Genomic DNA, 19,340 nt, shown 5'->3' with positions numbered 1-19,340 from the left:
TTGAAAATATTACTCTGGCTCTATAATACAGAAAACAGGTAGGTATGGGGGTCAAGAATAGCTATAGAGAGAATAATTCAGAAAATATTGTATTCATTAAGTGATGGATGCTAGCCTGGGTAAGAATGGTGGCACAGAAGTAGGTGGATTCAAAACACAGAATATTAGTTTAAAGAATATAAGTTGGCATTGAAAAATGGTAAATGAATAATAAACTATCAAAGATGAAAAAATTGTTGAAATAAGAAATTCAATGGAGGCTTCAGAGCAAATTAGACACAGTTGGTAAGATCATTAACAAACAGGAAGAAAGAGCTGAAGAAATTATGCAAAATGCAATGCAGTGCAGGTGGCAGAGATAAAAAGTACGAAATGGAGGAAGGTTTTTTGGGGAACTCAAAAACACACCTGATGAACCAGGAAGAATTATCCAAAGAGATAACTTTCCAGAACTAATGCAAGACAAAAGCCATTTTCAGAATCAGAGGACCAATGAATCCCAACCTGTATAAATAAAATTCACACTTTAGGCATATCATAGTGAAACTTCACAACACTAATGAAAAGATCCTAAAAACAACCTGGGGAAAGTCTCATTACAAAAGGAATGCACAAGAAAAAAACGCATTATTGTATAAAATATCTAAACTTATGAAATTACAATAAAAAAACAAAATGGACGTAAGTAAGTAGGGAGGAAGATCACTGTAGTAAACACTTTCCTTGTATCATTAGGGAGAGTCAGAGATACTAATTTTAGGACATTGTTAAAAAAAACACGTATTAAAATTTCTAGAATGATCATTAAATAGAAATAAAACATTTAGTTGCCCAACTAGAAGGAAAAAAAATCTTAAGGTAAGAAATATGGAGTGGGGTAATAAAAGCCAAAGTGAGACAAGTAGAAAGCTTGTAATGAGATGGTAGAAATAAACCCATATAGGTTAGTAATCATAATGAAAGGAAATGGATTTAACTCAGCAGTTAATAGAAACAATTGTCAGACTGGTTCCAAAAACTCTAGATAAACGAGAATGTGAAAACATCGTGTTCATCAATACTTAGTTGAATTAAATATGGTATATCTCAACAATGGAATACCACAAAGCAGTGAAAAAGGATCAAATACAGCTGAATACACCAACATGAATATATTAACATGGATGAATCTCAGTGTTGAGTAAAGTAAGCAATAAGTTACTAAGCATGATTTTGATTAAATTCACGTCAAAAACATGCAAAAACATGTTAGGTATATGTGTGTGTCTGTAAAACCATACAGAAAAGCAAAGGAATTATTAACACAAAAGTCATGGTAATGGTTGCTTTTTAGGGGCAAAGAGGAAAATTAATGAGAGGCCCACAAGCTTGTCAAAGTTACTAGGACCATTCTATTCCTTAAGTTGAGTAGCAAGTAGGAGTATTGGGTAAATGAACACTGGTTTTTAACTTTTATGTATTTCATATTTTAAAAAGCATAAACGTATGCTTGTGAATGCATGGAAACTTTTAAAAAGTATACAAGAAACCGTTTACTGAATGTAAGCCTCATGGACTCTTGCTCTTTCATGTGTTTTCAGTGCCTGTAAAATTTGCTGGGATAGAAGAGGGCCTATTTATTGAGTGGAAACAAGAACACAAAAAAGAAAATTAATCACTACATAATTTGTGCCCAATGCCTTACTGGGATAGTTTACATATAATCAAAAGTTACAGTTAAATCCAGAACCAGGTAATTTGTTTTTATGCAAATGAACAAATTGTAGGTAATATGTAAAAATAGCCATTAGTTATAGTTGTTTTTTTTTTTCCCCTCTCTGATGGATACTAGTAATCTATAGTGGCATCATCTCTCAAGTTCAAAGGGCAATATGTGACAAGCAAAAAGTGGTAGGAAAAGTGAACATCAATTATTCATATAATGGATAACCTTGAAGGAGCAAACCATAAACAGAAGAAAAATCAAAGAGATGTTCATCAAAGTTTTGTCTGTTCCAAATAGATTTTTTTGGTGGGGTCACTGTATCCAATGATTATGCTGGTAGAAGAAAAATGAGAATCTTTTACGCACTTGAAAATAATGGTGCACAGAGACTTAAACTGTTTCGTGGATCAAGAGCCTCCTTTACAACCTACTAAATGTATACCACTTAACCCTTTGTAAATTTAAAGCAGTAACGATGTAAGAAGGGACAACGTGTTGTAACTGAAAAAGCCTGGGTTTCAATTCATTGCTTTAACATTTACTCGGTAGGATCTTGAGTAAACATGTTTCCCCATCAATAATATACAAATATTAATGCCAAAATCTCAGTGTTTCCAGGCAAAAGTGTGGCACTCAAATGTTAGCTTTCCTTCTTAAAATTCTCTAAATATATAAATGTGAAAATGCCTGACACATAATAATAAATGTTTAATATTAGCTTCCTCTTTCCTCCTTGGGTTTTCTTTCTGGTCCAGCAAAGCACATAGAGTTAACTGCTGGATTTGCTTTCAACTGCCATGGAATCACCTAGAAATCCTTGCCATTAATGTGGTTTGGTTGAACCATCATCTTAGATAAAAAGTCGTTCATTAGTGATGCCTCTAAGAACTTTTTGCCCTTGGGTCACTAGTGGAAAGGGAAACAGGCAGCTTAACATCCTTCCCATTTCTGTATAGCTGGAGTAACATATGTAATTCTATGTAGTTTTGTGTAACTATTTCTCATAGGTCTGTACTTCTGATTCATGGAATTAGCCCTTGCACACAAAGTAAAATGGGCCTGTATTGATCTAGTTACTGATATACCCCTTTTGGATACCTCTCTATGAACTTGACCATTTTGTACTACTGATGATCCTTTAAAATTGGCATTTTCACAACATGGGCTATAGAGAAATAAAAAATTAGCATTTGGCTTACCCTAGCCAGCAGCAATCCTCCTCTACTGTAGCACCTTTGGGCTACAGTTTGGAAGAACCAATACCACAAACCAGGGGCCTGAAATCATAGCACATGGGCCAAATCTGGCCCATAATCTCTAAACTTAACTGCAGGTTGAGGGTGATCTGACCAGATGCCAAATAAAAACCCTCTTTTATCCTTGTACCACTGAGTGCAGAAACAGAAATGTCTGTTGTCCAACTAGCTTTTTTAGTTCAACAACCAAAGTGAAAAATCAAAGCACTTCTGTGTAAAGGAGACCCAACCAGACTTTACATACTTAAAGACTTAAAGATCTTGGGTATCCAGTAAACTGTGTGTGTGTGCACACACATCTGTAATATTCAAGAAGTCATTTATAAAATTCAGCTTATACTCCTGTTTAGTCTCTGTAGCTGTCCAGTGAATGACAAGAAGCCACATTAAGAAATTAAGAAATAGTAGCTTTATTTATAATTAGCCTCAAACTAGAAACAACTCTGTCCTTAAAGGTACATGGTTAAGCAATGTGGTACATCAATACCATGGAGTAAGACTTAACAATAAAAGGGAAAAAACTACTGATATAGCAACTTCAATAGATCTCAAGGGCATTATGAGTAGAAAAAGTTAAATTCAAAAGGTCATGTTGTATAATCCCATTTCTAGAATATTCTCCTGATGACAAATTATAGAGATTGGACAGATTAGTGGTTGCCGGGAGTTAGAGCTGGTGGAGGTAGGTATGACCATGGAGGGAGCAGCACAAGGGAGAAGTTCAAAAAGTTTTTCTGAACAAAAGATCTCATATATTACTAAACCAACCTACTGGTACAGAGGCATAGTCACAGAAAAATCATTTCCCCAATAAAACATGTCTATTGTTCAGGTAGTAGTGATGCACACATAATGATAGGATACGAGCACGTGACCTTCATGCAGGATAAGCATGTGTGCCATCTCATATGTAATCCCTTAGAGACCTAGTCTGGTTCTCCTCCAATGCATCCTCTTGGAATTATACCTGGTTTTATTACCAGTTCTCATCTGAATCCAGTGGGGGAATGGGATAATTCTGCTTTTGTTTCTTGGCCAGGAATCACTTGATCCTGAAGTTTTGTGAGAAAACGTGGAAAGGAACAATCAACTCCACACACCATGAAGGCAAAGAATAGTTCCTTATCTTGACTGTACTAAAGGCTACACAAACCTACACTAGTGATAAAATGGCACAGAACTATTTGCACACATTGTCCCCATGTCTATATCCTGGTTGTAATAATGTATTACAGTAACATAGACGGAAAAACTGGGGTAAACTAGATTTAGGCTTCATGACACCTTTCTGTACTATTTTTACAACCTGCTGTGAATCTGAAATTATTCCAAAATGAAAAGTTAAAAAAAACTTAAACACACGAGGAAATTCACCAGATAAAATGAAACACAGCCAATTTTATTCAAATTCCCCCAAATTTATACTCAACATGTTAACTGTTTCTAAAATGTATGTCACTCTTTATACAGTGATTTTATTATTTCATCTTTATTTTATAGTTTTTTCATATTATCTTTATACAGTTCTTCAGTAGAAGCCAGAGTCCTGAGTTGCCCAGTTAGGAGCCTATAACACAGAAAGAGAAATTGACATGGTGAGAAGAAAGTACTTTTGGAAAAAGCTAACTTAGAAGAAAGTGAGGCTAGCATTTCCTTTTAGAATTCCTGCCCAAACCACTATGATTTTAACGACCTCCACCATTTCTAAATGTCAAATGTGCCACTTAGAACAAAAAACCACATCAAAATATCAGCTAAAACAGTTTTTGACCAATTATAAAGAGTAACAATGACAGGATCATCAATATTATTTTTTTCATTTTTTTCAATATTATTTTAAAAAGTCAATACAAATTGATCTTCAAGCAAACAGAAAAGAATATTATCTAAAAGTTGTTTTAGGTTGAGTTATTCTGGACTTGGTTGGAAGAGGCATAAACATAATTTCCCAATTCTTCCTCTCTTTTAAAATTGAAGAACTAGGGCAGCCCGGATGGCTCAGCGGTTTAGCGCTGCCTTCAGCCCAGGGCATGATCCTGGAGACCCAGGATCGAGTCCCACATCGGGCTCCCTGCATGGAGCCTGCTTCTCCCTCTGCCTGTGCTCTGCCTCTCTCTCTGTCTCAAATAAATAAATAAATAAATAAACAAACAAACAAACAAACAAACAAACAAAAATTAAACAAAAATTTTTAAAAAAATTTTTAAAAATTGAAGAACTATTTAAAGTATTTGATGAACTTCAATCATGAGGTCTCTGATTGTCCATCTGTTTTAGGAAGCAGCTATATGCTTCCTAAACTTCCTATACTCCAATTATACACAACCATAATGGCCAAAAAGCATTAAAGCTGGTTTGTGATTCTAAAATTACAAGGCCATTCAAGTTCCTTTAATACCTAATATGCATGCTCTCTACCAAAAGGGAGGAGGTATATTTTTTTGACACAGTTAAATACGAGTATCAGATAAAATCAGTTTTTAAAGATCAACACTATAAATAAGATCAATATTTTCATAGAAGTATTTCTTCAGATTTAAAAAGAATACAGATTTCAACCTCTTGAAAGAAGTCTACACATGTAAGTTATCATATGCCAGTATCAAAATGATATGTTGTAAACCCTCAGCAGAAGAGTAAATGAAGCCACACAGGCAGAATAAATGGGAAGAAAAACAGATATAATATAAACCAGGAACACAATTTTTTTCAGTTTAGTAACACATTTTTTTTTAAAATGTCCATATCCCTAATTAGAAATACAAAATCAGATATAACCAATATATTAGTATTTATGTTACGTTACTGCTAAATTCCAGACAAATCAGAAAATCTGTGGTTCTTACCTCTGACCTACTATTCTGATTAAGTTTCTTCTCAATATTCATGGCCAACATCTGGCTTCTAAATGAAAGGCTCTTGGTCTTTTCAATCACTTGCTGATATGGTGAGACTGCATTGTTACCCATAACCACATGACCCTAAAATGAGACAGAGGGAAATTGATTCTGTAATACTATATCTGAACTTTCCAGGTAGGTCATGAGCATGACATCACAACACTACATGACTGTTGCACACATTTTTATGCACTGGAGATGACAATAATCATCCAGCAACGACAAAAAAACGACAAAAAGAAAAAAAAAAAGGTGGCTGCTATTGCCTTAAAATGAAGCAAAAATTCTTAACAAAACAGAATAAAATATCCAAATGAAAAATTCCCAGAAAAGTTTTACAATAGTCAGCAATTTATAGATGTAGCATAACTAATTTAATACTCACTAATTTAGAATCAATCTTGGCATCCAGTCTAGCATTTCTAATCAAATTTACAATCCACCTTTCAGCTTCTTCTGGAGTCATGTTCAGTTTGTCTGCCAACATGCTAATGAAAAAAATAAAAATGATGTTAATGGAGTCTAGAAACTAAATTTCATGTACATAAGTCTTTGAACTCACTCTAGAGACTTTCAGGTATTTATGGATCACCTTCTTTTAAATATTATGATTCAGTACCTGCAGTGTTCATGTTTGTGCTATTATCTTGTACTATGCATGACCTATCCCATTTCACTAACCAGAGACTGTAAGATCCTTGAAGGGAGGAGACCACATTTCACATTTACAGAAATCCTTAATTAGTAACAATCTAAGGGAGAAAAAAGTTTTACGATGTATAATGATGACAGAAATTACATCTACTATAAGGAACATCAGTGATAAAAATATAATGAAATAACCTAGCTTAGGGCTAGTGTATATGTTTATGTTGTAAACTCTGAGGGCACTCAGGATTGCACTCTATAACCTAAACGGCCACTGAATTTCAGAGGAAAGAGAAAGACACAAAAGGAGAGAGGGAAAGGAGCAAGGGAGATAATCGTTTTTGAAAAAGAGGCTTAATTTATTGGTACCAACAAAAGCACCCTTTAGTAGTAGGTAAGTAGCTGATAGAAGAGGATGTATGTATAGTATTTAAGAGTATACGGTATACATCTATGCACATATGGGTGTTTGAACATTAACTGTTCTCTTTTCACCTCTCTTCATTGAAGACATTGTACAACTTGCCAGGCCCTCTCATGTTATCACTAGTTTGATGAAGAAAACTAGAAAACTAGTAATAAAATCTTTCCTTGGAATATTATAAACTAAAATTCCTAGCCTGATAGCCTTCCTGATTTTAAAATATGGTCAAGACATTGGCAATCACATAATTATGTAATTCCAGAGCTCCTAACCAACCCAAATAATCTAGTTAATAAAAATACCCTTATAAGAATAACAGAATTTATGCTAACCCTATTTTATACATTTATTGAAAAAGAGTTAATAGAATTTCATTCAAAATGTGAAAATTAAACTAGGTCATCAATAAAATAATTATAAACTAAATCTACAAAGATATAATCATTTAAAATTTATCCTTAAAATATGCTTAGAGTTAAGAACAATTTGATGATGAATATGAGCCAACTCAACCATAAAACTCCCTGGATTTATGTGTCAAAATTTTGTTCTCTGTGTTTCTGATCAATTTTCTTCTAAGTACACATTCTAAGCAAACATAAAGAACAAGTAATCCAAGAAAAATGAAATCCACTACTATTTCAATGTCATGGATAGTGGATTTCATTTTATATCACTGTTCTCTACTAACCCTCCTTTTATTTGTTACTAAAAATCAGGAATTGTGTCGATTTACTTAAACAAGAAGGCATTTTTTTTTTTTTTAAGAAGGCATTTTTTTGACTGGTAAAAATTCCTGCAGCTTGTGTGGTTTCCCATTAACTCCTGTGTTTTCTGCTGGTGCCTGACTTATTTTAGAAATGTGTAAATTTCATTGTCTCTGCATTGCTATAGTTAGCTAATATCTGATACTCTTACCTAAAGCTGAACTCTAAAGGTAAAAGATTTTCCACAACATACTCAGTATTTTATCACATTCGATAGCCATTTATCTTTTGTGTGTCTCCTGCATCCCCCAAAACACAACTCTTTAAAGTGAGGTCAAAAGCATTTTACTCTGAAAAATACAAAAGAAACTGTACTAAATATATTAATATTCCAATGTTTAAGATCACTATATTTTGTTTTAAAAGAGCAGAAAATTTATTCCCATTAAAGCTACAGATTATGTGGAGTTGGTATTACAAACATGTTTTTAAATGATAATATAAAAGCTATTTATGAAGGTGGTTTAAGTAGCTAAACATTTAATGACACTTTCAGTCTTGAAGTCTAGGTTATCTGTTGGATTCTTCCTCTTGCTGCCATATACAACTGAGAAGACCTAGAGTTCTCTTTAACCACTGCCTCTTATCTAACCATTCTATTACTATCATGAAAGACTCCTCTCCAGCCATACTAAATTTCTCCATTCATTAAACATGACCAGTTTTCAATCACTTCAGGGCCTTTGCATATACTGTGCCTCCTGCTTTAAAAAAGGCTCATCCATGTTCTTCTTCATTTAGCTAGCCGTTCTAAGGCTCTCAGCTGTATCAGTATCCTCATAAGCCTTCCAAGACTTCTCTGCAAGCTGTAACATATCTGTTTGATGCTTTCATAGCCCCTTTATTTTCTCTGGAGCAGTCATAACAGTTGCAGTTTTTTCTGCTGAAAAGTATATCATTCTTTTATGATATACTGCATAGATAACCAAAGATCACGCACCATAGCTTCTTTGTTCACTGCTTTCTATCCAGCAATTAGCAAAATGCCCAGTTTATAGGAGTCAATTAATAAATATTTACTGTCTGATTCCTAAGCTGGTCACTCCCCTAAGTCCAGGCTCATTACTATTTCCCCGTTTTTTAATGAATTTACTTCTCCAGTCTCTCTTTAATCTATTTTTACATAACTGTCAACTAACCAGTTTATGCCCAAATTCCTTTTAAAACTTTAACAGAGCCTTTCTACCAAAACAATAAAATCCAAACTTCTAAATTTCTCATTCATGGCTCACTACAATTTAGGTACAACCTCGCTTTCCAACCTCTCATTATTCTCCCCCATGAGTACCATATGCCAGCCAAACCAAACCAATTATCTTCCTTCCTTGCCTTTCATTCAACAAAATATGAACTGTTAAATGCTAATGACAAATACGTCTATTCCCCACTTTTATAAAGTTTACGCCAGGCGATGGGGAGTAGAGGACAATCACTTAATCCCCAAAATATATAAATTATTAAAGATGAAAAAGATAGAAAAAAAGATGAAAGAGTAGAAGGAGCTATGTGAGATGCAAAAAAGTTTACTAGTCTTAGTTTGGAGGCTTGGAGATATATTATTTAAGGAAATATTTAAGGTCAGATTTTAACATAAAAGAAAGAAAAGCCTACTCTGCATAATAACTTCATGTAGAATTAATTTTTTGTCCTTCCTTTCTTTGCATCCATATTCTGTCTCATATTCCAACATAGCTGGGCAATATGGCAACATACATCAAGACCCACAAGTACTGGGGGATCCCTAGGTGGCTCAGTGGTTTGGCATCTGCCTTCGGCTCAGGGCATGGTCCTGGAGTCCCTGGATCGAGTCCCACATCGGGCTCCCTGCTTGGGGCCTGCTTCTGCCTCTGCCTGTGTCTCTACTCCTCTCTCTGTGTCTCTCATGAATAAATAAATAAAATCTTAAAAAAAAAAAAAAAAGACCCACAAGTACTGCAAGCTGATCCATAATTCTACTCTGGGGATTTACTGCTTTGCATTATGCTTGTTGATCTTTTATGTATTAAAATCAGGTCAAAGCAAAACTTGAAATAAGGTCCATGAAGTATTAGTAAATTATTGATAGCATCTCAGGCTATCTAGGCTACCAATCACTCCGAGAGTGAATTACAGAATATGGCAATAGTCCAGTTCCTTTAAATAACAGGAAAATATATAGAATAAGAGAAATTAAATGACAGAAACCCTCAAAATTGACAATTCTTACAGTCTACCGATTTTATGCAAAAATAGTAAAGATTTAAAAATAAAAATATAAATTCTATTCAAGCTTAAAAACAAAAAGCTGGTTTAAGCTATCCTATACAATGCTTATCTTAAAGTAATTCAGCTCATCAATAAAATACAAAATATATCGAAATGCAGAACTTCTGCTGAGAAAAATATCTAATTTGGTCAAGATTTTAAGCACAAAAATAATTTTCTGATTATTCAGATTATATAGAAAAATCTCAATCTTGTCCAGACAGCTTAAAGCAGACCTTTAAATATTTTGTGTAAATATTCCTTAATAGATATCTTCAAGTTGACTAGCAGTTCTTTTCCTTTCTCAAGTGATGCAACAACATATTGAGTATGTTAAATAAGAAATACATATGGAACCACAAAAGATCCTAAACAATCAAATCAACCTTAAGCAAGAACAACAAAGGGAGAGGTATCACACATCCTGATCTCAAACTATATTACAAAGCTATACTAATCAAAACAGTATGGTACTGATACAAATAGACAAATGGAACAGAATAGAAAGCCCAGAAATAAACCCATGCATATATATGTGGAATTGATTTACAACAAAGGAGCCAAAAATATACAATGGGGAATTGTATATTCTTTGATTATATATTCTTCAATAAGTGGTGTTGGGGAAACTGGACAGCCATATGCAAAAGATTAAAACTGGACCACTATATTACACTATAAACAAAGTTAACTCAAAATGGATTAAAGACTGAAGACTTGACAGTAAGACTTGAAACCACAGACATCTATTAGATCGCACAGGTGTGGTAAGTTCCTTGACATAAGTCTTGGAGATGACTTTTTGGATCTGACACCAAAGTAAAGATGACAAAAGCAAAATTAACTAAGGGGACTATATCAAACTAAAAAGTCTGCACAGCAAAAGAACTCACCTACAAAATTAAAGGGCAAGCTACCAAATGGGAGAAGATATTACAAATGATAGAGCTAAGGAGTTAATATCCAAAATACATAAAGAACTCTACTACTGAATAGCAAATAAACCTAAATAATTCAACTAAAAAAATGGGCAGAGGATCTGAACAGACATTTTCCCAAAGAAGACCTATAGATAGCCAACAGGTACATGAAAAGATAGCCAACATCACTAATCATCAGGGAAATGCAAATCAAAACTATAGTGAGATATTGTCTCACACTTCTCAGAATGGCTATTATCAAAAAGATAAGAAATAACATGTTGGCAAGCATGTGGAGAAAAGAGAACATTTGTACGCTGTTGGTGAAAATGTAAACTGGTGCAGCCACTATGGAAAACAGCACAGAGGTTCCTCAAATAATTAAAAATAGAACTACCAAAACAAAAACACGAAACTCAAAAAGATACATGTATACCCATGTTCACTGCAGTTAATTTACAATAGCCAGACATGGAAACAATTTAAGTATCCCACTGATGGAGGAGTGGATAAAGAAAATGATAAGCATCTAGCTATTTATAGGCCATAAAAAAGAATAAAATCTTGCCATTTGCAATTCCATGTATGAACCTTGAGGTCATTATGCTAGGTGAAATAAGAGAGAGAAAGACAAATACCATGTGATCTCACTTATAGGTGGAATCTTCAAAACAAAACAAAACAAACAAAAAGCTCATAGATACAGAGAACAGATTGGTGGTTACTAGAGGTGGTGGGTGAAGGGACAGATAAATGGATGAAGAGGGTCAAATAGTACAAACTTCTAGTAATAAAATAAGTCATGGGATATAAAGTACTGCATGGTGACTATAGTTATTAATACTGTACTGCATATTTGAAATTTGTCAAGAAAGCAAATCTTAAAAGTTCTCACCACCCCCCTCCCAAAAAAATACTATGTGTGGCTATGGGTGGTAACTTAGACTTACTGTGGGGATCATTTCATAATATATACAAATATCGAATCATTACATTGTGTACCTGAAACGAACATGTCATATATTAGTTATAGCTCAATAAAAACCCTAGAACTATCAATATCCCTTGAAAAATGAAAAATCATTGATATTGTATCAATAATTGATACAATATCAATAATTATCAATAAAATAATTGTCAATAAAATAACTGAAAGATGTAACATCAGATTTTTTTTTAAGATTTTATTTATTTATTCATGAGAATACATAGAGAGGAGAGAGAGAAAGAGGCAGAAACACAGGCAGAGGGAGAAGCAGGTCCCATGCAAGGAGCCCTACGCAGGACTCGATCCTGGGTCTCCAGGATTATGCCCTGGGCCGAAGGCGGCGCTAAACCACTAAGCCACCTGGCTGCTCAGAGATTTGTTTTTAACCTACAGAAGATTTGGAAGATGATGCGAGAAAACCTCCCACAGTGTAGAACACAAAGATAAAGAGATGGGAAATTGGAGAAAAGATTAAAAAAAAAAAATTAGAAGTCTGGTTCAAGAGATTTAATATTTAACCAACAGCAGTTCCCCAAAGAATAAATAGTGAACATAAAAGAAAATAATTCACTTAAGAAATAATTCAAAATATTCCCCAGAACTAAAGATGAATTTCTAAATTAAAAGGGTCTATCTGGTATGAAGAATTAAAATAAACCTATACTAAGGAATATCACTGTGAAATTTCAGAGCAATGAGGATAAAGGGGGAAAAAATAAACCCTTCAAATTGCTAGAGAGGAAAATACATGATCAAGGATAAAAATGGCTTCTTACTTCTAGAGTAGAAAGCTAGAAAGTGATAGAACAATGTCTTTAAATTCTGGGATAAAGTAGTTTTCAACCTACTATAGTACCATGCTTAGCAATACCATTATTCAAATATGAGAGTAAAATGGACATTTTTAGATGTGAAAAATTTACATCTAAAGCAACCTTCCCTATAAAGCTACTGAAGCTTTACAATAGTAAACCAAGAAAAAGGAAGACAATGAAACTGCAGCTCTATCACAGGAGACAGACTAAGGTAATCTCCAGAACAAATGACAAAGGGAGACAGGTATTCCACGAAGGCACAGAGAACAAGTCCAGATTTTTTTCCCCAGGAGATATAACTGATAGAATAATCAATCTTGAGAAGAGATTTATAAATTGGCAAAAAGTATGAAGTATAATTAATAATGAAGACAGTAAGAAAAACAACGAAGCAAATGACAGTGGGTCACAATTATCAAGTCTAGGGAGTATAGCAAATACTAAAACATATCACAAATCTACCTTTTTCGAAACAATTTGGTCCTGACTCAGGAATCAAGACACAATCAGATTAAAGGGTTCAGAAAAAGTCCCACATACAAATGAGAATTTAAAATGTGATACGAGTGGCATTTCATATTAGTGGGGAAAAGGATAATCTTTCAACTGAACACAAGAATGATAAGAAGCCAACAGTCCTACTGCTGATAGGGAGAAATTTTCAGTGGTCTGGAAAAAAGATCAAAACAGGCATAACATTCCCTGAAGCTGAAACCTAACCCTAAACAAGGTCCTAACTCTTGTCAATTCTATGAAGGCTGAGAGAGGTTAAGAAAGCTACAGAAGAAAAGTCTAAAGCTAGTAGAGGTTAGTTCATGAAGCTTAAGGGAGTTACTTCTAGAACATAAAAGCACCCAAGGTGAAGTTGTATTAAGGTAGAAGCTGCAACAAGTTTTCCAGAAGATCTAGCCAAGATAATTAATGAAGGTGACCATACCAAACAGATTTTCTTTTAATTTTTTTTTAAATTTATTTATGATAGTCACAGATAGAGAGAGAGGGAGAGAGGCAGAGACATAGGCAGAGGGAGAAGCAGGCTCCATGCACCAGGAGCCCGACGTGGGATTCGATCCCGGGTCTCCAGGATCGTGCCCTGGGCCAAAGGCAGGCGCCAAACCGCTGCGCCACCCAGGGTTCCCCAAACAGATTTTCAAGTAGAGCCTTATATTGGAAGAAGATGCCATCTAGGACTTTTTTTTTTTTTTTAATTTATTTATGATAGTCACACAGAGAGAGAGAGAGAGAGAGAAAGAGAGAGAGAGAGAGAGAGAGAGGCAGAGACATAGGCAGAGGGAGAAGCAGGCTCCACGCACCGGGAGCCCGACGTGGGATTCGATCCCAGGTCTGCAGGTTCGCGCCCTGTGCCAAAGGCAGGCGCTAAACCACTGCGCCACCCAGGGATCCTGCCATCTAGGACTTTCATAGCTAAAAAGAAGTCAATGCCTGGATTTAAAGCCTCAAAGGACAGACTGACTCTCTCATAAGGGGCTAATGTAGCTGGTGACTTTAAGTTGAAATCAGTGTTCATTTATCATTCCAAAAATCGTAAGGCCCTTATGAATTATGTCAAATTTACTCTGTGCTCTACAAACAAATTATGTCAAATTTGCTCTATGCCTGGATGATAGTACATCTGTTTACAAAACGATTTACTGAGTATTTTAAACCCACTGTTGAGACCTAATGCTTAGGAAAAAAAGATTCCTTTCAAATATTACTGCTCATTGACAATACATCTGGTCACTCACGAGCTCTGATGGAGATGTACAATGACATTCATGTTGATTTTGTGCCTGCTAACACATCATCTGTCCTGCAGTCCATGGATCAAGGAGTAATTTCAAGTTTTATTAAGAAATAGCCTTTTCTAAGGCTATAGCTGCCATAGATAGGGATTCTTCTGATGAATCTGGGCAAAGTAAATTGAAAACTGTCTAGGAAGGATTTACTATTAAGATGTCATTAAGAACATTTGTGATTCATGGGAAGAGGTCAAAACAGAAATATTAACAGGAGTTTGGAAGAAGTTAATTCCAAGCCTTATCGATGACTTTAAAAGATTCAAGATGACAGTGGAGAAAGTAACTGTAGATGTGGTGGAAATAGCAAGAGAACTAAAATGAAAAGTGGAGTCTGAAGATGGGATTGAAATGCTGCAATCTCATGATAAAACTTAAACAGATGAGGAGGTGCTTCTTATGACTTTCTTGAGATGGAATCTACTCTTGGTGGAGATTATTGGAAATGACAACAAAAGATTTAGAGTATTACATAAACTTAAGTTGATAAAGCAGCAGCAGGATGTGAGAGAACTGACTCCCAATTTTGAAAGAAGTTCTGTAAGTAAAATGCTATCAAACAGTATCACATGCTACTGAGAAATCGTTTGTGAAAGGAAGAGCCAGCCAATAGATGTGGAAAACTTCACTGCTGTTCTAAGAAATCAAGGAAAGACCTTCCACCAGCAAAAGATTATGACGCACTGAAAGATCAGATAATGGTTAGTGTTTTTTAGTAATAAAATATTTTTAAACTAAGGTATATACATTGTTTTTTAAAGACATAATGCTATAATGCACACTTAACAGACTATAGTACGGTGTAAACACAACTTTTATATGCACTAGGAAACCAAAAAATTCTTCTGACTAGTTTTATTATGATATTCATTTTATTGCAATTGCCTGGAACCAAACCCACATCTCTGAGGTAGGTCATATATTACTTTTGGTTAACACAGAAATGCAAAAAGGCTTTTAAAACTATTTCATCTTCATCTGGAAGTGTACCCTTCTATATTTCTCCTTAATATCAGGAAGTATAATTATGAATATAAACTGCCATGTAATAAGAACTTTAAGAAAAATATTAAGATTTAAAATGCTACTTAATAAAATCAAGTAGAATGACTTCATAACTTAAAGAAATGCAAGCGTAGTTGGCAAATACCTTCTTTTGTGAAAAGTCAAACTAACTTTCTTAAAAAAATTACACAAGTGTACACTCCAACATGTTTATCACACACATTCAAAATATTACTTCCATACTTTGTTTTTATCTACAATTGAAAACTGGTCCAAGAATTATTCTAGAACAGCTTTTAAATTTCAGACACACATCATATCTGATAAATTATTCAGCTATACAAAATTAAATCCCACCATAGTAATCTTTTTTGACAGATGCTGCATACTTTATGGTAAACAGATTGGTTATTTATCCTACAAATCTATAAGACTGTATATAAACTGATAAAAACATTCTTAATATGCATTTTTATAAAGATATAACTATCACATGTGCTCAGTCATTAGTCAAGAAACCTATCAACTAAGAATGTTCCAAATCACAAATAGAAAGAATCGTTTAATAAACAACCTTGGTTTTATACTATGTACTATTCTCTTCAGCATTTAAAATGTGTCGACTATTAGACAGTAAGGAGGACAGAGACAAATCCTTCCTTCTCTGCCCCCACAGAAGATAGAGTATCAAATAATTTTAATTAGAGGCAAAGATAGGTCAGCACAAGCTAGTGAATGGAATAATTTGTCATGATTAGTATATAGTGGAAGATAATTTACTTTGCAGCTTAAGATATTCCATTTTGGGGCACCTGGGTGGCACCTGCCTGTAGCTCAGGTGATGATCCCAGAATCCTGGGATCAAGTATTGTGTCAGGCTCCCTGCTCAGCGGGGAATCTGCCTCTCCCTCTGCTCATACTCTCTCGCACTCTAATAAATAGATAAAATATTTTTTAAAATTCCATTTAGTGAGTTACCAGGGTTCATTAAAGCCTCTGATTTTCCAACATACTAATTATGCCCATGTCATTTTAATTATATTTTTCTTCAAACACCTATCATAATTTATAATTTTATCTTCATTTAGTATGTTTCTTCTTCTGGACTTAAAGCTCTGAGGATGTGCTCTCTTCCTTCTACCAGTGTGTGCCCAGAAGAGGCACTCATTCACATTTGTAACATTTCCTTCTCTGAACACCTGTACTAGTTACACTGCTATTACTAATTACATCATAATCATGACACATAGTGTATTTATCCTCTTGGGAAAGTTGAACATTACCTTTTAAAAAAGTTTTTGCATATTCTTAAATGACAGAATTGTAGAAATGGTTAACAGATGGGAAGGTATCAATATCAGTATGCTGGCTGTAATATTTTACTACAGTTTGTGAGATGTTATTCCAAGATGTTATATTGGAAATGTCAATTGTGTAAATGGGAAACTGTATGAAGAACAAAGAGGATCTCTTTATTATTTCTTACAACTGCATGTGAATCCAGAACTATCTTAAAATAAAAGGTGTAATTAAGAGGTCTTACAGAAGAATTACTTACAGGAGCTTAAAAAAAATATAGATGCCAAGATCTCCTCCCCAGAGATTGTTTCAGTTTTTTAGGGGTTGGACCCTTCCTTTCCTTCCTCCCTTCCTCTCTTCCTCCCTTCCTCCCTCCCTCCCTCCCTCCCTCCCTCCCTTCCTTCCTTCCTTCCTTCCTTCCTTCCTTCCTTCCTTCCTCTCTCCCATTCATTCATTCATTCATTCTAAAAGATTTATGTATTTGAGAAAGAGTGCATAGGAGCACAGTGGGGTGGAAGGGGACAGAAAGGGAAGGAAAGAAAATCTGAAGTAGACTCTTAGCACAGAGCCTGACCCAGGGTTCAATCCCATGACCCCAAGTCAGTTAAGATGCTTAACTGACTGAACTGAGCCATTCAGGTGCCCCTCAGTCACCCCTTATTTTTCTTTTAAAAGCTTCCCACTTGGAAAAAAAAATTCCCACTTGATTCTACTGTGCTGTGAATACTATAAGTCATTACTTTAGAGCAATGCTTCTACCCAAGGCTGACTATACTTGGGAAGCTTTAAACTCATATTCTTAAACCCTGATGCTAGAGATTCTGATTCAGAAGATCTGTGGAGACTCCAGAAAATTTATTTATTTTAAATTGCTGTTATTTTAAGTTCTGTACAGCTAGGTTAAAAACCTGGGTTACAGAACAATGATTTTTTTCTATGTACTGTTTAAAGGTAAGCATTAAGCTTGGTAGATTATTATCATGGATTTCAAATCCTTGGGAGTCTGAATTAAGATGATTTCTGAATTTATAAAAGGCCAACTTAAATGCCTAACTATTTTAAACCATATTCCTAACCCATTAAAACAGTTTTAAAAAAGGAAAACCTGGGGTGCCTGAGTAGCACAGTAGGCTAGGTGTCCAACTCATGGTTTTGACTCAGGTCATGATATCCAGTCCCATGTTGGGCTCTGTGCTCAGCACAGAGCCTGCTTAATGCTTAAGATTGCAGGTATGTATCTCTCTCCATCTGCCCCTCCCCTAACTATTTGCATGTGCATGCTTACTCTCTCTCTCAAAAAAAAAAAAAAAAAAAAAAAAAAAGCCTAATCCCTGGACTAAGTCCTACTGGATACACACCTTAGAGATCTCATTGTTGCTCTAAGTCGAGTATTTCTTTTTTCACCTGAAGCTATATATTCTGCTCTGCCCCTATCTTCTTAATTCTTCATATGCTAAAAATATCAAGTCACTGACTTTTCTTTCCATTATGTTAACAGGCTGTGAATGTGCGCCTAAAAAACTGGCAACCTGATGCAAGTTCTTAATCTTGGATGTGCTTTCGAATAACCACTCTGAAGGTATAGTACAGTAGCTCTGTTATACAACATAGCAGAGCATACTCAGAAAATTTGACCCAAAAAGTTTGAGATGGTTTCAGGGAATGTGTATTTGTAAAACAAAATGAACTTATTAATAATTCTAAGACACAAAATTAAACAATGATTTATGGTTTCCATCTTTATCCTCTTTTAGTGAAAAGACTAAAGACAAATTAAAAAAAAAAAAAGACTAAAGACAAATTAGTCTAAATCTGATATTTCTAAAAATATCATTAGTGCACAATGAAAAAGAAAAAATTGATTTTCTAAAAAGATGTTTTATTTATTTGACAGAGAGAGTATGAGAGAGCGTAAGCAGAGGGAGTAGCAGAGGGAGTAGCAGACTCAGACTCGCAGGACCCTGGGATCACTACCTAAACTGAATGCAGATGCTTAACACTGAGCCACCCAGGTACCCCAAAAAAGAATTTATAGTGAGGCACAATACAATGAATGCCAGAGACCTATTAGAGTCCAGGCTCTCCATTAAATAAGACCTAAGCAGCTTAATGTCTCTGAGCCTTAAGTTTTCCAGCTATAAATAAGGAATCATCTCTTTTTCTGGTATAAACAGTGTTTCCAGAAATCTTATGGCTGTACAGAAGTAATTCAGCAGTCAAGAGGAAAGCTGAATAGCAGTACAGGCTAAACAGCATGAAGGGGCTCTGACTGGACTTATACACACACACACTAATATATATATACATACTGCTCATCTGAAAACAAGCATAATACACACACACACACACACACATACACACACACACACACACACGCACGATTTAAAAACCATGGTTGTAGAACTTGAAACTTGAGCCACATTTAAAGCGCTCAAAAACTACCAAAGTACTACTGGCAAATATACTGAACAATGTAGTTATAAAAGATTTCCATCACTGCAGAAAAAAGTCCTATTATTGATGATTCAGCAACTATGCACTGCTGGATCAGAAACTCTTAAGATTTTTTC

General features: G+C 34.9%; 1 protein-coding gene across 1 annotated transcript in view; it reads right to left on the bottom strand.

Annotated features, from left to right (window-relative positions):
• Nucleotides 1-4,339: 4,339 nt before the first annotated feature.
• Nucleotides 4,340-19,340, bottom strand: part of EIF3E (eukaryotic translation initiation factor 3 subunit E) — a 53,331-nt gene continuing 38,330 nt past the window's right edge. Inside the window, exons 11-13 of the mRNA XM_041769214.1 lie at nt 6,247-6,349; nt 5,808-5,942; nt 4,340-4,528 (exon numbers count right to left, since the gene is read on the bottom strand). Coding sequence (XP_041625148.1) covers nt 4,490-4,528; nt 5,808-5,942; nt 6,247-6,349 — 277 coding nt within the window. The 3' untranslated portion in view covers nt 4,340-4,489. The remainder of the gene's footprint in view (nt 4,529-5,807; nt 5,943-6,246; nt 6,350-19,340) is intronic.

The sequence above is a fragment of the Vulpes lagopus genome, chromosome 9 (assembly GCF_018345385.1).
Source record: "Vulpes lagopus strain Blue_001 chromosome 9, ASM1834538v1, whole genome shotgun sequence".
In the NCBI taxonomy this organism is placed as follows: Eukaryota; Metazoa; Chordata; class Mammalia; order Carnivora; family Canidae; genus Vulpes; species Vulpes lagopus.
The sequence above is the reverse complement of the archived record's forward strand: the minus strand, read 5'-3'. Positions and strand labels throughout refer to the sequence as shown.